General features: G+C 42.6%; 1 protein-coding gene across 1 annotated transcript in view; it reads left to right on the top strand.

Annotated features, from left to right (window-relative positions):
• ANKFN1 (ankyrin repeat and fibronectin type III domain containing 1) overlaps positions 1-14380 on the top strand; it is a 935619-nt gene extending 921239 nt beyond the window's left edge. The window contains exon 17 of the mRNA XM_069752446.1: positions 13581-14380. Coding sequence (XP_069608547.1) covers positions 13581-14380 — 800 coding nt within the window. The remainder of the gene's footprint in view (positions 1-13580) is intronic.
• The last annotated feature ends 8654 nt before the right edge of the window (positions 14381-23034 follow it).

Raw genomic sequence — 23034 nt, 5'->3', positions numbered from 1 at the left:
GGGGCAAGTGGCTGTACGGAGCATCTTATGGGGCCATAACACTTGTGCAGCACTATATGGGGCAAGTGACTGTACAGAGCATCTTATGGGGCCATAATGATTGTGCAGCATTATATGGGGCAAGTGACTGCACGGAGCATCTTATGGGGCCATAACACTTGTGCAGCACTATATGGGGCAAGTGACTGTACGGAGCATCTTATGGGGCCATAACACTTGTGCATCACTATATGGGGCAAGTGGCTGTACGGAGCATCTTATGGGGCCATAACATTTGTGCAGCATTATAAGGGGCAAGTGACTGTACGGAGCATCTTATGGGGCCATAACACTTGTGCAGCACTTTATGCAGGATTATATGGGGCATATTTTAATATGGGGCATCTAATGGGGCCCATCAAACTTTATGGAGCATTATATGGGGCTCCTGATTCAATATGGATATTCAAAAACACTTAACCTACTGATGTCTCAATTAATTTTACTTTTATTGGTATCTAGTTTTACTTTTGAAATTTACCGGTAGCTGCTGCATTTTCCACCCTAGGCTTATACTCGAGTCATTAAATTTTCCCAGTTTTTTATGGCAAAATTAGGGGGTCGGCTTATACTCGGGTCGGCTTATACTCGAGTATATACGGTATATAAAACACCATTTTTCAATAGTTAATTTTTTATTTTTCCATGAACACATTTGTATGAAGGCATTTTTTGAGGTTGAGCTGGTACCATTTTTCGTACATATGAAATTTTACCTATTTTTTATCATTCCATGTTTTGAGAGGCAATAAAACAGCAAAACAGCGTGGTTTATTTTTTTACGGCATAGACTGTGCAGTATCAATGGCTTTATTCTATGGCAACTCTACAGTACAATTACAGTGATATCAAATGTATATATTTTTTTCTCTTGTATATATAATGACCAGGCCGAACGTTCCCTGCTATCCACCCCCACATGGTGTCCGCAGCCTAAGAAATTATGACACACACCGGTCTCAGCTGCTTTTACTTCAGCAGGACCGGGAATTGTAACTTGGAACAAATAAGGAACAGTCTCTCATGGATAGTCCATGATACAGTTCACACTCAGATGCTGAGATGTGATTGGGGTCTGGAGCTTTAACCCCTTAGCGACCGCCGATACGCCTTTTAACGGCGGCCGCTAAGGGTACTTAAACCACAGCGCCGTTAATTAACGGCGCTGTGGAAAAAGTCCATAGCGCCCCCCAGAGGCCGATTTTCTCCGGGGTCTCGGCTGCCGAGGGTAGCCGAGACCCCAGAGAACATGATTCGGGGGTTTTTTAACCAACCCCGCATTAACCGTTTACCGGCGATCGCAAAAAAAAACAAAAAAAAACGCGATCTCTTTTTAATTTCTCTGTCCTCCGATGTGATCGCACATCGGAGGACAGAGAAAAGGGGTCCCAGGTGGCCCCCCAATACTCACCTAGCTCCCCCGATGCTCCTCGTGTCTCCCGGTGGGCGCCGCCATCTTCAAAATGGCGGGCGCATGCGCAGTGCGCCCGCCGGCCGGCACCGGGAGAATCTTTGGGGTCTCGGCTGCCGGGGGTAGCCGAGACCCCAAAGAGCATGATCGGGGTCGGTATTACCGACCCCTGTTTTGCGATCGCCGGTAATTAACTGTTTACCGGCGACCGCAAAAAAAAAAAAAAAGTAAAGTGTAATTCTCTGTCCTCTGATGTGATCGCACATCAGAGGACATAGAAATTGGGGGATTCGGGGACCCTAGCATACTCACCTAGGTCCCTGGATCCTCTTGCTGCTCCTCCTGCCCGCCGGCAGAAGACATGCCCAGTGCGCCCGCCATCTGTCTCCATCTGCCGGCCGGCAGGAGAACAGCAGTTGGGGCTAAAATTAGGGTTAGGGGTAGGGTTAGGGTTAGGGTTAGGGGTAGGGTTAGGGTTAGGGGTAGGGTTAGGGGTAGGGTTAGGGGTAGGGTTAGGGGTAGGGTTAGGGGTAGGGTTAGGGGTAGGGGTAGGGGTAGGGTTAGGGTTAGGGGTAGGGCTAGGGTTAGGGCTAGGGGTAGGGTTAGGGGTAGGGTTAGGGCTAGGGTTAGGGCTAGGGTTGGGGCTAAATTTAGGGTTAGGGTTGGGGCTAAATTTAGGGTTAGGGTTGGGGCTAAATTTAGGGTTAGGCTTCTTTCACACTTACGTCGGTACGGGGCCGTCGCAATGCGTCGGCCCGACATACCGACGCACGTTGTGAAAATTGTGCACAACGTGGGCAGCAGCTGTAGTTTTTCAACGCATCCGCTGCCCAATCTATGTCCTGGGGAGGAGGGGGCGGAGTTACGGCCACGCATGCGCGGTCAGAAATGGCGGATGCGACGTACAAAAACGTACGTTTCATTGAACGTTTTTTTGTGCCGACGCTCCGCCAAAACACAACTGATCCAGTGCACGACGGACGCGACGTGTGGCCATCCGTCACGATCCGTCGGCAATACAAGTCTATGGGCAAAAAACGCATCCTGCGGGCACATTTGCAGGATCCGTTTCTTGTCCAAAACGACGGATTGTGACGGAATGCCAAACGACGCAAGTGTGAAAGTAGCCTTAGGGCTGGGGTTAGGGTTGGGGCTAAAGTTAGGGCTAGGGTTGGGGCTAAAGTTAGGGTTAGAGCTGGGATTAGGGTTAGGGTTTGGATTAGGGTTGGTATTAGGGTTAGGGTTGGCATTAGGGTTACGCTTGGGATTAGGGTTAGGTTTGGGATTAGGGTTAAGGTTAGGGTTGTGATTAGGGGTGTATTGGGATTAGGGTTAGGTTTGAGGTTAGGGTTGAGATTAGGATTAGGGGTGTGTTGGATTTAGGGTTTTGATTAGGGTTATGGTTAGGGTTGACATTAGGGTTGTTTTGGGGTAAGGGTTGTGATTATGGTTAGGGTTAGTGATTAGGATTATGGATCAGGTTGGGATTAGGGTTAGGGGTGTGTTGGGGTTAGGGTTGGAGCTAGAATTGGGGGGTTTCCACTGTTTAGGTACATCAGGGGGTCTCCAAACACGACAGCCAATTTTGCGCTCAAAAAGTCAAATGGTGCTCCCTCCCTTCTGAGCTCTGCCGTGCGCCCAAACAGTGGGTTACCCCCACATATGGCGCATCAGCGTACTCGGGATAAATTGGACAACAACTTCTGGGGTCCAATTTCTCTTGCTACCCTTGTGAAAATAAAAACTTGGGGGCTACAAAATCTTTTTTGTGAAAAAAAAAATATTTTTTATTTTCACGACTCTGCATTCTAAACTTCTGTGAAGCACTTGGGCATTCAAAATTCTCACCACACATCTAGATAAGTTCCTTGGGGGGTCTAGTTTCCAAAATGGGGTCACTTGTGGGGGGTTACTACAGTTTAGGTACATCAGGGGCTCTGCAATCGCAACATAATGCCCACAGACCATTCTATCAAAGTCTGCATTCCAAAAAGGCGCTCCTTCCCTTCCGAGCTCTGCCGTGCGCCCAAACAGTGGTTTACCCCCACATATGGCACATCAGCGTACTCGGGATAAATTGGACAACAACTATTGCAGTCCAATTTCTCCTGTTACCCTTGTGAAAATAAAAACTTGGGGGCTACAATATCTTTTTTGTGGAAAAAAAAATATTTTTTATTTTCACGACTCTGCATTCTAAACTTCTGTGAAGCACTTGGGCATTCAAAGTTCTCACCACACATCTAGATAAGTTCCTTGGGGGGTCTAATTTCCAAAATGGGGTCACTTGTGGAGGGTTTCTACTGGTTAGGTACATCAGGGGCTCTGCAAACGCAACATAATACCCGCAAACCATTCTATCAAAGTCTGCATTCCAAAACGGTGCTCCTTCCTTCCGAGCTTTGCCGTGCGCCCAAACAGTGGTTTACCCCCACATATGGGGTACCAGCATACTCAGGACAAATTGGACAACAACTTTTGGGGTCCAATTTCTCTTGTTACCCTTGTGAAAATAAAAACTTGGGGGCTAAAAAATCTTTTTTGTGGAAAAAAAAAATATTTTTTTATTTTCACGGCTCTGCATTATAAACTTCTGTAAAGCACTTGGGCATTCAAGGTTCTCACCACACATCTAGCTAAGTTCCATGGGGGGTCTAGTTTCCAAAATGGGGTCACTTGTGGGGGATTTCTACTGTTTAGGCACATCAGGGGCTCTCCAAACGCGACATGGCGTCCGATCTCAATTCCAGCCAATTCTACATTGAAAAAGTAAAACGGCACTCATTCTCTTCCAAGCTCTGCGGTGCGCCCAAACAGTGGTTTACCCCCACATATTGGGTATCGACGTACTCAGGAGAAATTGCACAACAACTTTGGTGGTCTAATTTCTCCTGTTACCCTTGTGAAAATAAAAATTTGTGGGCAAAAGATCATTTTTGTAGAAAAAATGCAATTTTTTTTTTCACGGCTCTACGTTATAAACTTCTGTGAAGCACATGGGGGTTCAAAGTGCTCGCCACACATCTAGATAAGTTCCTTAAGGGGTCTAGTTTCCAAAATGGTGTCACTTGTGGGGGGTTTCCACTGTTTAGGCACATCAGGGGCTCTCCAAACGCGACATGGCGTCCAATCTCAATTCCAGCCAATTCTACATTGAAAAAGTAAAACGGCACTCCTTCTCTTCCAAGCTCTGCGGTGCGCCCTAACAGTTGTTTACCCCCACATATTGGGTATCAGCGTACTCAGGAGAAATTGCACAACAACTTTTGTGGTCTAATTTCTCCTGTTACCCTTGTGAAAAAAAAAATTTGTGGGCAAAAAGATCATTTTTGTAGAAAAAATGCGATTTTTTTTTTTCACGGCTCTACGTTATAAACTTCTGTGAAGCACATGGGAGTTCAAAGTGCTCGCCACACATCTAGATAAGTTCCTTAAGGGGTCTAGTTTCCAAAACGGTGTCACTTGTGGGGGGTTTCCACTGTTTAGGCACATCAGGGGCTCTCCAAACGCGACATGGCGTTCAATCTCAATTCCAGCCAATTCAACATTGAAAAAGTAAAACGGCGCTCCTTCACTTCCAAGCTCTGCGGTGCGCCCAAACAGTGGTTTACCCTCACATATGGGGTATCGACGTATTCAGGAGAAATCGCACAACAACTTTTGTGGTCTAATTTCTCCTGTTACCCTTGTGAAAATAAGAATTTGTGGGCGAAAAGATCATTTTTGTGTAAACAAAAGCGATTTTTTATTTTCACGGCTCTACGTTATAAACTTCTGTGAAGCACTTGGGGGTTCAAAGTGCTCACCACACATCTAGATAAGTTCCTTAAGGGGTCTAGTTTCCAAAATGGTGTCTCTTGTGGGGAGTTTACACTGTTTAGGCACATCAGGGGCTCTCTAAACGTGACATGGCGTCCGATCTCAATTCCAGCCAATTCTGCATTGAAAAAGTCAAACGGCGCTCCTTCAATTCTAAGTTCTGCGGTGCGCCCTAACAGTGGTTTACCCCCACATATGGGGTATTGGCGTATTCAGGAGAAATTGCGTAACAAAATTTATGGTTACATTTCTGTTTTTACACTTGTGAAAATAAAAAAAATGGTTCTGAATTAAGATGTTTGCAAAAAAAAGTTAAATGTTCATTTTTTCCTTCCACATTGTTTCAGTTCCTGTGAAGCACGTAAAGGGTTAATAAACTTCTAGAATGTGGTTTTGAGAACCTTGAGGGGTGTAGTTTTTAGAATGGTGTCACACTTCATTATTTTCTATCATATAGACCCCTCAAAATGACTTCAAATGTGATGTGGTCCCTAAAAAAAAATGGTGTTGTAAAAATGAGAAATTGCTGGTCAACTTTTAACCCTTATAACTCCCTAACAAAAAAAAATTTTGTTTCCAAAATTGTGCTGATGTAAAGTAGACATGTGGGAAATGTTATTTATTAACTATTTTTCGTGACATATCTCTCTGATTTAAGGGCATAAAAATACAAAGTTTGAAAATTGCAAAATTTTAAAAATTTTCGCCATATTTCCGTTTTTTTCATAAATAATCGCAAGTAATATCGAAGAAATGTTACCACTAACATGAAGTACAATATGTCATGAAAAAACAATCTCAAGCGGGATCCGTTGAAGCGTTCCAGAGTTATAACCTCATAAAGTGACAGTGGTCAGAATTGCAAAAATTGGCCTGGTCATTAAGTACCAAATTGGCTCTGTCACTAAGGGGTTAAGAGCACTGGACAGTGTCTTTTGGTAGTTTACAGAAGGAGGTAGATGCAGCAATTAGAGGTTACAGACTTGTATTCGGGGTTAACTCCACAGTGTGTCATGGCACGTGCACAAGTGCTTAGAGGTGAATGTAAAAAAAACTGAGGTGATTCCAGTCAGAAAGACTTTAGAATGATGTCTGTAGAGGTTAGAGAGGGAACCCAGGCTCTTAGGCCTGCAGGAGATCTTGAGGTAAAAACAGCCTCCACATGTGTTCTGCTCTCCCTGAAGGCATCCATCAGCCTAAAGAACATTCTAGGCTTGCCTGGAAAACAGCTCTTCCTGTTGACCATGTGACTATCAGCCGGCCAATAGGACGCCGAATTCACATCTCGGTTGATTACAAAACAATAATTATGAGTCATTGTACATTAGATGGTGCCAGAACACAGCAAATGAGAAATGCATTGCATCTAAAATGGAGGTGACTAGAAATGGAAAATTACAGCTCACAAATGCAGGGGATAATGTAGAGGGGCAGTTAGAGAGTGAGCTGTAGTGTACAGAAGTGACTCACAATCCAGGATTACTTAAAGGGAAGGACACACTATGGGCTGGGTCACCACATATAATTTTTGCACTGAAAGAAATCAATTTCTAAAATATTTGTGTTACAGCATTTAAGGACATCAACTGTTATAATTTTGGAGCACTTTCTAAACCTGCATAAAATCCAACAGCCGCGAGCTTCAAGCATGAAGTGTGTCTGTTACATAATACTCTGTGCAACACAGGGGTAAGGTTCACATGGCTGAGTAGTTAAAGGGAATCTGTCAGCACAACTTGGCTGTCCAAACCAAGCACAGGAACTCATTGCACCCCTGCAGTGGCCACTCAGTTCAATGCAGCTTTCCACCTATCTGTTTTTCATATTTCTCCTATAAAGACACAATTGTCAATCAATGAAGAGGTGGAATCAGATAAATGGCAAATAAGTAGGAGGGAAGATGCACTTAACTGTTAGGGCATGTTCCAATGGTCAGTAAACGCTGAGGGTTGGATGCTGCGTACATCCACAGCGTCCAAACCGCAGCATCCAGATAATACAGCATAGTGGATGGGATTTCTTGAAATCCCATCTCCACTGAGAGTCCATGGACGCCTCTGGCTTCCCTGCGGAGACGGACATGCCACATGTCGTTCCAGACAGCAGCATGTCAATGTCAAGATAAATGTCACCCTTACAATGTATTCGATGAACACTTGCGGAATCACCTGGGTTCAAAAGCCAGCAGCGCTTTGGACGCAGTAGACATGTGCTGCATCCAAAGCTCTGCCAATTACTATACATCTGCACATACCCTTAGGCCGTGCTAAAGGTGTGTTGACAGTCATCTTGTGTTGACAGACTCCCTTCATATGAAATCTATCTGCACAGAATGACTGTTTAGACCAAGTGCTAGCACTTGGTACATCCTTGTTTTCCATTTAAAGGGAACCTATCAGCAGGATTGTGCACAGAAACCTACAGAGTCAGGTTGGCACCGTTATACTGATTACAATGATACCTTGTTTGATGAAATCCATCTTTTTGTTGTTTAATCTTTATTTTCAGTTTTGAGAAAAGGATATGCTCGTGCCCAAGAGCGGCCTGTGGGGTTCTTCATATGGTGCTCTGCTTATTCATCTGTCTGGCTTATGATAGGTCACTAATCCCTCACTGACCTGCTCCCTAGTTTACATAATGAATACTAAATATACAAACTGAAAAAAAAACCTTCTGCAGTAAGGCGCCCGCCATGCCTGCAAAGTAGCAGTTATCAGTGGATAAAGAGGTAATCTGATAGCTGTTACTGCTCATGTGCCGGCATCCCCATCTTGCTAGAGAAGAAAAAAAATTTCCTACTCCAAGATGGCATCACCAAGCCTGTGCAGTAGCAGCTATCGGCGATCACTAGGGTTGAGCGACTTTTACTTTTATAGGATCGGGTCGGGTTTCATGAAACCCGACATTTTCAAAAGTCGGGTCGAGTGAAATCGGCCGATCCTATAAATAAGCCGGGGTCGGGGTCGGCCAAAACACGAAACCCAATGCAGTGCATTGGGTTTCCAATGGTTCCCAGTGTCTGAAGGAGAGGAAACTCTCCTTCAGGCCCTGGGATCCATATTTAAGTGTAAAATAAAGAATTAAAATAAAAAATATTGCTATACTCACCCTCTGACGCGCCCTGGTATTAACCGGCAGCCTTCCTTCCTTAGAATCAGCGCGTGAAGGGCCTTAGATGACGTCGCGGCTTGTGATTGCTCGCGCAACCGCCCATGTGACTGCTCGCGCGACCAATCACAAGCCGCGAAGTCACCGAAGGTCCTTCAAGCGCTGATTCTTAGGAAGGAAGGCTGCCGGAAAGAAGCAGGGCGCGTCCGAGGGTGAGTATATTCCTATTTTTTCTTCCCATGTATATAACCTTACATTTATCATTGTGAAACCCCAACTGCCACCTCTCGGCCCAAATTTCCAACTTATCCAGATGCATCTGTAGCAGAATACTATCTGTCTGTGGGTTACTGTGACAGGTTCCCTTTAATTCCACCCTCATCTGGCTCTATAAAGCTAAAGCTGTCAAAAAAAAGAAAATGTGGGTGGAGATAGAGTGAAAACAAGCAGGTGGGAAGGTGCATGTAACTGCTACAGTGCACCAAGGGTGTGTTGAGCTACAGTGCTTGGTTTGAACAGTCATTCTGTCCTGACAGAATCCCTTTGATTCCAGATCTCAGTTCTGCAAAAAAGAATGTTACAACTAGGCTGCTATATCACTCCTTGTGATGTTGCTGATATCAAGCATGGTCGTTATTCACATTGCTGAGAAATATTTATTTATTTCTATTCCTCTTTTTCCCATTTTATGTGTATTTCTTTCTCCCGTTAAAAGTCCTCATACAGGGTTGTTATTCTTAGGATTAATGATAAATGGATAGGGACTGTAAAATGTATCATTTTGGAGGTTTCAGCAGCGATCGCTGCCCTCCGCTGAGAAGTCTGACGTCAAGCAGAGTAACATGTAACTTGCAGAGATCATATATGGTAACAAGAGCACATTTTATTTGTTCTGAAGTATAATCTTAGTAAAAAACATATGTCTGAATTGGGTTTGAAATAATACAGTGCGTACGTTCTTGGCCCTAAAATGTCAGTCATATGAAGGCACGTGGCTCCAGGCACCTTCTCTATTTAAAGAAAGTGGCATAATCCTGAATACCGTTCTCTCTTCATCATAACCCTGGCATGAAAAGATTAGCTTCATCAAACAAAGCAGAATCCTTTGCAGACATAACTAAGACTAGACAGGAGACAGAAGGTAGGAAACTCTAATATACTAGCAATGTGCAAGTAACACCAGTGTGGCAGATTGTCCGTGACATAAACACCCTTATAAAGAAAAAAAAAAAAAAAAAAAACGAGCGTCCCAGTCTCCTCCAGCATTGAAAGGGTGCAAATCTCTTTCAAAAGCCAGCGAGAGAGGACAAAACAAGGGACCTATGCCTGATTACTGAGGTAGAGATTTGTGGTGTTGGCAATTAAATGAAGGTTTGAAAAGAACGTCTCCCCAGGGTTGGTGCTGCTGAGTGCTACTGATGAAACCAATACTGCCCCCACTGTTCCACAGATACTAAAGGGAGGTTTGCAAAGTACAAACACAGGAAGTAAATGAAGCCAAAAAAATAAATAAGGGTTCTTCCTGATTTAGGATGTCTTAATAGGAATGTTCTCAATGGATCACTTAGCAAGGGGCTACAAATTTAAACATGCTGTATAGGAATGTGTATATTCCAAGCTAAGTACCTCCTCTGCTGCCTGCTCTTCTGCATGATCCATCAGAAATATAGACAGTTGTTCCGGGAAGTTTACTTTGCTGTTTTCTTTTCCCTTTTGGTTGCGTGCTTTTTTTGTCATGTAAATATATATCTTTTGATCAGATGCTTATACCATACTCTTATAACTAATAAATATTGACCTGTTGGTACATGAGATTGGGGCCACGTTCACACATTCAGGATTTGGTCAGTATTTTACCTCAGTATCTGTAAGCCAAAACCAGGAGAGGAAGAATCACAGGAAAAGTATAATAGAAACACGTCCCACTTATGTGTTTATCACCAACACTGATGTAAAATACTGACCAAATAATGTGTGGACGTGGCCTGAAAGGGGTAATCCGCAACTTGCACTATCCCTTTATAAATGCCCAATTTCCCTGAGTAATCTAAAAAAATCTTATACTAAGTAGTGCAATTCCAAAGAAGTCAATGCTGGTTCTCAGGCACTTGCGTGACATTGTTTTCATATGTAACATGACAATCATTAGCTGTTGACTGGCTGCAGTCTTTGCTATTTAGTTGGCTGCAGCCGATCAAGTAGCACAACAATGAAACACACAACTTACCGGAAACAGCAGAGCCAACCTCGCTGGTATGACGCCGCTGTAGGAGGTAAGTACCGCATATACTCGAGTATAAGCCGAGATTTTTCATCCCCCAAAAATGGGCTGAAAGTGCCCCTCTCAGCTTATACTTGAGTCATGGAAGGCGGGGGGGGGGTCGGCGGGTGACGCCTGTCAAATACTCACCTGCTCCCAGCGCTCCTGACGTGGTCCCTGCATGTCTTCGGGCGCCTGCAGATTCTTCCCCTGTTCAGCGGTCACCGGTACCGCTCATTAAAGTTATGAATATGGATTCCACTCCCATAGGGGTGGAGCTGCATATTCATTACTGTAATGAGCGGTGCCACATGACCGCTCTTTACAGGAAGAAGCTGCTGCTCCCGGAGATGTGGGATATGCAGGGACCGCGTCAGGAGCGCCGGGAGAAGGTAAGTATTTCATATTCACCTTTCCGCATTCCACCGCTGCCTCGTCTTCCGTGTCCTCTTGCTGTGACTGTTCAGGTCAGAGGGGGCGATGATGTATTAGTGTGCGCGCCGCCCTCTGCCTGAACAGTCAGTGCGGAGAGACAGGACGCTGAGGAGCAGCGACGAGAGCGGAGTATGTTATTTTTTTTAATGCAGCAGCAGGAGCAACAGCATTACATGTGGCCCAATGCATGGCAAGAACTGCATGGAGCATTATATGGGGCATCTATGGGGCCATAACTGCATGGAGCATTATATGGGGGCGTAACTGCATGGAGCATTATATGGGGCATCTATGGGGCCATAACTGCATGGAGCATTATATGGGGCAGTAACTGCATGGAGCATTATATGGGGCATCTATGGGGCCATAGCTGCATAGAGCATTATATGGGGCATCTATGGGGCCATAACTGCATGGAGCATTATATGGGGCATCTATGGGGCCAAAACTGCATGGAGCATTATATGGGGCATCTATGGGGCCATAACTGCATGGAGCATTATATGGGGCATCTATGGGGCCATAAAGAACTGCATGGAGCATTATATGGGGCATCTATGGGGCCATAAAGAACTGAATGCAGCATTATATGCGGCATCTTATGAGGTCATAAGGAACTGCATGGAGCATTATATGGGGCATATTTTGTATGGAGCATCTTATGGGGCCATAAAGAACTGCATGGAGAATTATATGGGGCTTATTTTGTATGGAGCATCTTATGGGGCCATAATGAACTGTATGGAGAATTATATGGGGCTTATTTTGTATGGAGCATCTTATGGGGCCATAAAGAACTGCATGGAGCATTATATGGGGCATATTTGTATATGGAGCATCTTATGGGCCATAATGAACTGTATGGAGCATTATATGGGGCGTATTTTGTATGGACCATCTTATGGGGCCATAAAGAACTGCTTGGAGCATTATATGGGGCATATTTGTATATGGAGTATCTTATGGGCCATAATAAACTGTATGGAGCATTATATGGGGCCTATTTTGTTTGGGGCATCTTATGAGGCCATAAAGAACTGTATGGAGCGTTATATGGGGCTCTTGATTCAATATGGATATTCAAAAACAGTTAACCTACTGATGTCTCAATTAATTTTACTTTTATTGGTATCTATTTTTATTATTAACATTTACCCGTAGCTGCTGCATTTTCCACCCTAGGCTTATACTCGAGTCAATTAGTTTTCCCAGTTTTTTGTTGCAAAATTAGGGGGGTCGGCTTATACTCGGGTCGGCTTATACTCTAGTATATACGGTATATATATTGTCTTTAGTTTCTGTGAGGCACTTAATTGATTAAGCAGTGCTTGTGAAGAAGTGGACAACTCCTTTAAAAAATACTTTTTTTTAAAGTAACAACAGCAATTCTAGGACTAGGCTATATCTGATATTGCTGCTCAGCCCCGTGTAAATGATGCAGAAGGAACAGACAAAGCGACAGAAACAGCTTTGTTTCTGCTTACCATAAAACAGAACATTTTCAGAGCACGCTCACTCTAGCACATAAAATGTGGTACTGTGCAGTTTCCATATGCAGTATATGATCAGATACTGTAAGAATTATACCCAGCAAACATGACAAGAAACGTTTTACTGTGCAGTGTCCACATGTAAAAAATAAGAGCAGATACCCTTAACATATAACACAGAGAAGTGGATCTGTGCAGTGTCCATTTATTCTGAATAAGATCTCTGGTGGTGGCTTTTCACCCCTGAGAACAAAAGGATCAAATATTGAAATTAATTTTTGTTGCAGAAAGACATTGTCTGAAACCCATCACTTTTGCCAGAGCAGCTCAGTCGATATTAACCTTCCTCTGGTCTCTGTAGTGTGTTCCACAACTACTTTTGTTTGCTATTGAACATTGGCTGCAGCACCTGACTTTGGGCCCACTAACACTATCAATCAAGTATAGACGGGCAGATGGGAGAGGTTGTGAGGCACTCATTACACAGACAGGAGAGCTTTCAGAGTTTGGCTAGGATCACACTTGCGAGAAACTTGTACGTGTCTCGCATCTCAATACCCGGCACTGCCGCCGGCACTCAGACCGGAGCGTTCAGCTACATAGAAATACATGCAACTGCACACTCCGGTCCTGAGTGCCGGCGGCAGTGCCGCGTATTGAGATACGAGACTCGTGTTACTTTCTTGCAAGTGTGATCCCGGCCTTAGATGTCATCTCAGATGCATTTGTAGGAGTAGCGAGCAGCAGAATAAAATGTCATTTCAAGAATCATATTGTGACAAAAGTAGGAAGGTTTTGGTAGGTTCTCATTTCTCCAATCTATCCCTGTTTTTTTTTTTTTTGCAACACTGTTTAACTACAACAAGGAAAATTAATTTTGGAAGACTTAGTGATTAGTTGTAGCCTAACTTAATATACTGTTGAAAGTTACAAATATTATTAACGTACAATTGAAATATGTTTATTCTATCACAGTATCATTGAAAGATTGACAATGTTTACCCTCTACTTTTTCTAGATTCTCAGACATGCTCTGATGAAGAAGGATGCTCTGAGGTGTTCCTCCCTACAGACAGTGATTATGATTCCAGTGATGCACTAAGTCCTCGCGAGCTAGACTTGGTATACTCCTCTTCGCATGACATTTCTCAGCAAGCAGTGTCTGGCCTCAGTGAAAGTGCACCTGATGTTCTCCAAGTTCATGATATGAAACCTTGTCTGACTTTGAAGGAAGAATGCAGTGCTTTAGATCCCAACACCGAGTTCTGCACCAAATACATGGAAAACCTCTCAGTAGTGGGTTTCCCATCAAAAACCACAGAGAAAACATCCAACTCAAAACAGCACTTAAGCCTTTTAGGGAAAAAGAGGTCTGGGAAACATCAGCATTGCAACTATTTTAGTCGTCATCACCGCTGGCTTCGGGTGCATAGTGAATCTCAGTCATTGTCGCTCTCTGAAGGCATTTACACACAGCACAAGTCGAGAGCTGTAGATTTGAATGAAGATCCTACTACTGGTCAAAATATCTCACTAGCGGTGGATAGCCCTAGAAGCACTTTTTTACCTCATACTGCAAGCCTGCCAGAAGATGACAAATCCATGTACAGTGAAGCAAAAACAAATGTGCGCAGAATTTATGTTGAGCCTTACAAACAGAGCTTATCTGAGGATGAGAGTAAAACATGGACCTTGAATATAGAAGGATCTTGCTCTCCTGCTATGGAACCCTCCTTGCAGGTTATTGCTGCTCCAGATTTGGACCCTGATGAGAAGAATAACTTGCAGATATCAGAAGTGTTTAGCAGCGCATTATAATGTCAAAGAGACAAATTGTAGCAAACCTTAGGACATTTATTCAAATTTTCAGAATCTTTCTACATTTTAGAAGACCATTTCATCTTGCTGCTCTTCAACTGCACCTTCATAACTTGGTATACTTTTGCTTTGTGTTTGTAACTTTATATATAGTAATTTTCTTCTAAACGTTTGATGCACAGGTAGAGATATATATGTGTGGTATGAAACACTAGGGAAATTATAAAATGTTACTTAATATGGTTAAATTACCTTTAGGTGACTCTATTTCTATTATGGTATATAGTTCATCAAAAACAACTATCATCCAGCTTACAAAAAAATTGGTCATGCAATCCACACTTTTCTAGGTTGAAGATATTTGCAAGCTTACTGGAGATAGATTTTGTATATTGAAGCCATGTTACTCCACCAGATTGAGGATCTATATAGAAAGTGGGATAAACCCACCACATTTCGAGATTCTTTCTTTAAGCTACACTTTTTGAAGTGACCAGGCAACTAGACATTTTTCCTTCTCACTAGGCTCTAAAATAAAATGTGACCTGTCTTACATCACTTCTCGGTCTGAGCTCCAATAGAGAGAACATGGCACTCAGATAGCAGTGAATATGATAGTTTTATTAGTAGGTCAGCATTATGATCATCATCATGATAGTTTTATTAATAGGTCAGTTTTATTAATAGGACATTCAACGTACTCCAGATATCAAGATGGTGGCAAATGTTTTGCTTCAGTGATGTGGGCCATATTTCTGTACTCTGCTCCATATCGCGCAAGGCTGTGACCGAAGGCCCAAATTGACAGATATGTTTTTACTGTCCTCCTTCTTGATATGTAGAATGACTTGGAATGCTGATTTATCAATAAAACTATCACCTTCACTGCAAACTATCCAATCTATCTTTGTATTCCTTAATTGAGCTTTGTATCTCAATTGTACCACCAAACTTCAAGAAAACCAACCATCTTCCTATTTCCCTTTCTGTACTGACCGGAAATGCACTAGAGAAGAAGCCTAACTAGTCAAGTTCTGCTTTTACGAAACCTGGCTTTAATATGTTCAAAATGGCAGACGACCTCCACTGTTACAGCTAATAGCTGAATGACCATGTAGTTAATCATCCTGTGATCAGTTTATCAGTTTATCTTTGAGAGACTTAGGGTACCGTCACACTATACGATTTACCTACGATCACGACCAGCGATATGACCTGGCCGTGATCGTAGGTAAATCGTAGTGTGGTCGCTGGGGAGCTGTCACACAGACAGCTCTCCAGCGACCAACGATGCCGAGGTCCCTGGGTAACCAGGGTAAACATCGGGTAACTAAGCGCAGGGCCGCGCTTAGTTACCCGATGTTTACCCTGGTTACAAGCGTTAAACTAAAAAAAAAAAAACAGCACATACTTACATTCTGGTGTCCGTCAGGTCCCTTGCCGTCTGCTTCCCGCACTCAGTGACTGCCGGCCCATAAAGTGAAAGTGAAAGCACAGCCGCTGTGCTCTGCTTTCACTTTACGGCCGGCAGTCACAGTGCGGGAAGCAGACAGCAAGGGACCTGACGGACACCAGAATGTAAGTATGTGCTGTTTTTTTTTTTTTAGTTTAACGCTTGTAACCAGGGTAAACATCGGGTAACTAAGCGCGGTCCTGCGCTTAGTTACCCGATGTTTACCCTGGTTACAAGCGAACGCATCGCTGGATCGCATCGCTAGATCGCTAGATCGGTGTCACACACACCGATCTAGCGATGACAGCGGGAGATCCAGCGATGAAACAAAGTTCCAAACGATCTGCTACGACGTACGATTCTCAGCAGGATCCCTGATCGCTGCTGCGTGTCAGACACAGCGATATCGTAACGATATCGCTGGAACGTCACGAATCGTACCGTCGTAGCGATCGAAATGTTATAGTGTGACGGTACCCTTATGTAACGAAAAATATTTTTGTAAGGAAGATACACCGTAAAATGAACAAAATTAATTTTAAGCTACCATACAAATTGATTAAAACGTGGAGAGTGTAACATACTGTTTATAAGGACTGCATGAAGGAGAAGAAAAAAGCACTGTTGCCGTGTTTGCTTTTCATTGCATACCAACTTACTTTAAAGAGTATTTAATCAAGAACACAAGTGTTGGAAAATAGAAATGTGGTTTAAGTAGAGTTAATACCATTAATACTTTCAGGTTGTTATTGCTTCTTTACGTAAGATCTGAGCTGTAAAATAACCTGAGATAAACTATGAAACCTCCTTCCACTGCAATCTTTGTATAAACTACTTCAAACCACTAATTAGAGTACAAGACAAGTCATTTATTACTGGTATGTTTTGGCTCATGTGTACAGGCTGTATTTAGACATAAGCATATATAGGCAAAGTTTATGGGCTATAGACATCTAAATATAGCCATTTTGGACTTATTTGTTTAAATTACGGTAATAATTAAACATTGCTATAGTGCCGACTGGTCGGACTCATTTTAGAAAGCTATTTCAAAACAAGCATGTTTCTCATCTTTGTTTGGCTTCTCAGTACTTCTAGGATAAACTAAGCATGTGTAGATGTTCAAAAAGTCGAAAATATCATGCTTACAGCTAGTAAAGCTATTTTTAGGGGTTACTTAAAAGGACTTTATCTGTAAATGTTTTGTAAGTTAGAAATACACAGTCTGAAACATAATGTTTAATTAACTCCTTGAATGTAATGTCAAATGTGATCAGATCTTCATCTAGGTGATAAACAAAGAAGAACCCAATCAATTAGATCAAACCCAAAAGCCTGTATTTCATCAGTTATTTTTTGATCAAACAATCCATTGTCCATGTTCTCAAAATAATGTAAACTTGGCCTTTTGGTAGCCAATGTGTCCTTTTTGTAGAGGTAAAGGCTTGAATTATACATTAACTATTGACCACGCTAAATTGAATTTAGATGTCTAGTCCATTCCTTTTTATAGTCAGTTAGTTAATTGTCAAATATTGTCAAAATTGGAAAAAAAAGGACACAGGTCTATTAACTCCAAGTTATAGTTTTACTGTATTAAATTAATCCAGAGCAAGGCAAAAGCCTCTATGTGGCAGAAGATTCATTCCTTACTCCGTTTATTTGAATATATCGCTAAATTAATTTACAATTCTAGAAATCTGGTAAATTTAATCCATAATATTTTTTAAGAAGGGATTTCAAGCCCTCTTAAATCATCAGCCCGCCTTTGTCACAGCCCATATGTGCCATAAATGGTGCCTGGATTCTTCTGATGACCCTTGGACAGCAGCCAAAGGAAAGTTAAAGGGAACCTGTCAGGATGATTTTACTACAGAGTGTAGTGTTATGGCTGTATTCAAGAGCGGTCATACCATTGTTTCAACCTTTGAGGCTGCACAGGAGCTGAAGAGATAAAGGTGTCACTTTCACCTCTAAGGGTACCGCTACGACGGTACGATTCGTGACGTTCCAGCGATATCCATACGATATCGCTGTGTCTGACACGCAGCAGCGATCAGGGACCCTGCTGAGAATCGTACGTCGTAGCAGATCGTTTGGAACATTCTTTCATCGCTGGATCTCCCGCTGTCGTCGCTGGATCGGTGTGTGTGACACCGATCCAGCGATGCGTTCGCTTGTAACTGACTGATTGCCGGCCGTAAAGTAAAAGCAGAGCACAGCGCGCTGTGCTGTGCTTTCACTTTACAGCCGGCAGTCAGTCAGTGCGGGAAGCAGACGGCAAGGGACAGACACTGGAATGTAAGTATGTAGTGTTTGTTTTTTTTTACGCTGGTAACCAGGGTAAACATCGGGTTACTAAGTGCGGCCCTGCGCTTAGTAACCCGATGTTTACCCTGGTTACCCGGGGACCTCGGCATCGTTGGTCGCTGGAGAGCTGTCTGTGTGACAGCTCTCCAGCGACCACACAACGACTTACCAACGATCACGGCCAGGTCGTATCGCTGGTCGTGATCGTTGGTAAATCGTATAGTGTAACGGTACCCTAAAAGGTGGAATTGTGCATTACGATGAGCTATTGGACTGGAAAGAGCCCTTTTACTATACTAGCTCAGGGGCCCTCTTCTATCTATCTGTCCAACCACCATGATGTCCAAATGAAGCACTATTTTATTTCAAAATCTTATAGCCTTAAGGCATTATGATGGGCCACCATGTAGCCAGATGCTGAGTGTGTGCTCACTGCTAGTGTTGATAGTTATCTCTTGATTGATTCTCCTGATTTCAAATATTTCTTGAAACGTCATGAGTTCTATTGGTTCACATACTTTTTGCTGCAAATTCTATTATATTATTCAATCAACGAATGATAAAGCACTTTGCTTTATTTAAATGTTGGGTTCTGAATGAATATCTGAACATTGTTTGATGGACTTCTGGAATCTACTGACTATTAAAATTTAGCTTCATTTCCCTGATATTGTAAATTTTACTTTTACTGCTTACAGTACTTGCAAGCGCTTTCCAATAGTTATTGTAAACAATGAAGGGAACTGGCCAGGGTAACTTGAGAAAACTGTTTGCTCCCAATTCTGGTCAGCTACAGTGGAACTCTGGTTCCAATGTTGCTTCACAGCAATGCCACGGGCCTATTCTGTCAAGCAATCAAGTTAGTTGGCTGATGAGCAGTTTGCTCATGGTCTGAGTATTTGGGGATAGGAGTAACTATTTAAAGGGAACCTGTCACCAGGGTTTCAGAACCCAAACTATTTATATTTGCAAGTATATTTTCCAAAGCTAGATCCAACAATACATTTACATTGCCAAGTCTGTTCCTCCATTACTGATGAATCAGTGATTGAATAGACATGCATATCAAGCTGAAGAGCTGTTGCAGATCTGGAGCCTCTGTCACTCCAGCTCTATTACCCGCCCAGTGTGGTCTCCTCCTGCTTGACTAATAGCTTCTATGCTATGAGACTTCAAAATAACTTGGAATTCTAGACACTCCGCTACTTGCCTAGGATACTGACAATCACTGATAGACTGCATAGCCGATCAGTAACCTAGGCTATGAGCAGAAAATAATGCAATTAACAACCCTTCCATTCTTGAGAACTGAGAAGATTACTATGGAAAAGGAAATTACAAAGTTCCCCTTTTTACAAGCACTTTGCGATTTCACCCATTAAGGGCGGAGATATGTGCACATCAGGCTTTCTGTAGCCTCACCTATCTCCTGATTAAAGGAGCTGTGACAATGATGTTATTGCCACAGCCAATTCATGTTTAAATTTATCTAATTCCAGGCTATCTACTTAGGAGTAGGGTTAGTCTATCAATGTGTCCTCTTAACAAAAACAGACAAAATACATTTATAATATTAGAACTTACCAACCGCATAAAAAGTACAATGCCTACAAGTAGAATTCAACCCCCTGCAGATTTAGCAGGTTTAATAAGATGCAAATAAGTTAGAGCCTTCAAACTTCAAACAAGAACAGGATTTATTAACAGATGCATAAATCTTACAAACCAAAAAGTTTTGTTGCTCAGTTAAATTTTTATAAATTTTAAACATAAAAGTGTGGGTCAATTATTATTCAACCCCTAGGTTTAATATTTTGTGGAATAACCTTTGTTTGCAATTACAGCTAATAATCGTCTTTTATAAGACCTGATCAGGCCGGCACAGGTCTCTGGAGTTATCTTGGCCCACTCCTCCATGCAGATCTTCTCCAAGTTATCTAGGTTCTTTGGGTGTCTCATGTGGACTTTAATCTTGAGCTCCATCCACAAGTTTTCAATTGGGTTAAGGTCAGGAGACTGACTAGGCCACTGCAACACCTTGATTTTTTGCCTCTTGAACCAGGCCTTGGTTTTCTTGGCTGTGTGCTTTGGGTCGTTGTCTTGTTGGAAGATGAAATGATGACCCATCTTAAGATCCTTGATGGAGGAGCGGAGGTTCTTGGCCAAAATCTCCAGGTAGGCCGTGCTATCCATCTTCCCATGGATGCGGACCAGTTGGCCAGGCCCCTTGGCTGAGAAACAGCCCCACAGCATGATGCTGCCACCACCATGCTTGACTGTAGGGATGGTATTCTTGGGGTCGTATGCAGTGCTATCCAGTCTCCAAACGTCACGTGTGTGGTTGGCACCAAAGATCTCGATCTTGGTCTCATCAGACCAGAGAACCTTGAACCAGTCAGTCTCAGAGTCCTCCAAGTGATCATGAGCAAACTGTAGACGAGCCTTGACATGACGCTTTGAAAGTAAAGGTACCTTACGGGCTCGTCTGGAACGGAGAGCATTGCGGTGGAGTACGTTACTTATGGTATTGACTGAAACCAATGTCCCCACTGCCATGAGATCTTCCCGGAGCTCCTTCCTTGTTGTCCTTGGGTTAGCCTTGACTCTTCGGACAAGCCTGGCCTCGGCACAGGAGGAAACTTTCAAAAGCTGTCCAGGCCGTGGAAGGCTAACAGTAGTTCCATAAGCCTTCCACTTCTGGATGATGCTCCCAACAGTGGAGACAGGTAGGCCCAACTCCTTGGAAAGGGCTTTGTACCTCTTGCCAGCCTTGTGACCCTCCACGATCTTGTCTCTGATGGCCTTGGAATGCTCCGTTGTCTTTCCCATGTTGACCATGTATGAGCGCTGTTCACAAGTTTGGGGAGGGTCTTAAATAGTCAGAAAAGGCTGGAAAAAGAGATAATTAATCCAAACATGTGAAGCTTATTGTTCTTTGTGCCTGAACTACTTCTTAATACTTTAGGGGAACCAAACAGAATTCTGGTGGGTTGAGGGGTTGAATAATAAATGACCCTCTGAAAAGACTTTTCACAATTTAAAAAAAAAAATAAACAAAGAATTAACATTCTTTTTTGCTGCAGTGCATTTCACACTTCCAGGCTGATCTACAGTCCAAATGTCACAATGCCAAGTTAATTCCAAATGTGTAAACCTGCTAAATCTGCAGGGGGTTGAATACTACTTGTAGGCACTGTATGTAACACACTGTTAGCTCTGCTATCATCTCACCATCCTAAATAACCCTAAAATGCCTGCTGCATTTCCTGCTTTGGCTTTTATACCGGCTATGATAATCCTTCCAAATTGGCTGCACTATACCATGTAATGTGACAGTGGCAAGATATTATTGGGAATCCTTCCTGATGCCATGTGAGCCTTCTCTTGTTGATTAAATATTCTGCAATGTATAAAATGGTAGAGGGCAATTGTTTTAGCAACTCATGAAAATCGAATTGCAATTTGTTTGAATTTGCCAGGGCCTGTGAATTTCATTCAATCCAACATTAATTTAATTTGCAGTGAATTGACTCAATCATATCTACTTAGAGTCTCTAATGAATTTGGAATATGGGGATATGCTAATTCTAGCAGCCTGTAGCCTTTATATGCAGTAATCCATGAATAATGTCTTGTAGTTGTTCTTACATTCTCTGGTAAAGTTCTAAAACCCAGTATATATTTCCAATATTTTTTAAAGACTAACTAAAGTTTTGCAAAGAATGTTATATTTGTTAGGCCCTTTACATTGGTGGGAATCATGGTCCATCTAACTGCTTATGAGACCATTGAGAAGCATGGAGCTCACTAGGCAAAAACACACAGCTCCTATCTATGTACAGAAAGCCGAGTACGGATTCTTCCTCGTGCCAAAAGTGCGCACACTGAGCCAAGTACGGATTCAATGGAAAGTCTCTGCAGTTCTCAATTGACTTTTGAAAGATCAGTGGGGTCTTAAGACGAGCATTCCCACCAATCTGTAATGAATTAAAGAGGTTTAATCATTTGTAATTTTATTTTTGACTTCAGAAATTGAGTCCTATACAGTTGATAATAGTAATATTATGGCGGGATTGTTGTTTGTCTGCTCAGGTTTAACAATGTTCTTCTGGGCCAACTAAGTGCTATGCCATTCTAGGAAAACATGCTTAACCTCACTAAAATTCTTTCACCTTTAAGCTTATGGAGAGCATTCCCATCAATGACAGCTCCATTTCCACAGAGGAGGCAGGGAGCGCTGTCATTTGCAATCTCTTGACAGGGTTTTATTTATTCAATCTACTCATCATGGTGATTCCTTTTGAAGTGTCTCACTCCAGCCATGGTGGAGTCAGGATCTGTTTGTTTTCTTAACCTTGGAAGCAAATCTTAATGTCTCTTATCCTCGGTAAGACACTGAGACACACGAGCATGACTCCATCTCGGTATCACATGTACCACCATTGTAAAGACAATATTTACAAACCCCAACACTTCTGCTCCTTCTTAGTATATATAAGCGCACCGCAGTAATCTGACAGGATCCTTCAAGACTTGCTATTTACACTTTAACCTTTGCTATTTGCCTTCTAAAAATAGTCTATATCATGTTAGTACAAATGGTGTATCCACATTTCCCTGTGCATACATGGGCACAAGGACATAGCTCTGTATCGTAACTCGGAGTGATTACAAAATACAAAGGGGCCACACAGGAATGACTGAAAAAGGACCCCCTTCTGGTGCTCACACCACCCTTGCAGAAGGACTTTGTGCTATTTTTGCCAGATCCTTTCAAAGAACATTAGGTTAATTCCCAACACCCATGTTTACATGGAGAGAGAACCTCTGCAAAGGTTCTTGACGGTCATTAAAATAAAGGTCCTTAATCTGGTCTGACCCCTTTTTTATG

The sequence above is a fragment of the Ranitomeya imitator genome, chromosome 2, assembly GCF_032444005.1.
Source record: "Ranitomeya imitator isolate aRanImi1 chromosome 2, aRanImi1.pri, whole genome shotgun sequence".
Classification (NCBI taxonomy): Eukaryota; Metazoa; Chordata; class Amphibia; order Anura; family Dendrobatidae; genus Ranitomeya; species Ranitomeya imitator.
This window is presented reverse-complemented; position numbering and strand designations above follow the sequence as displayed.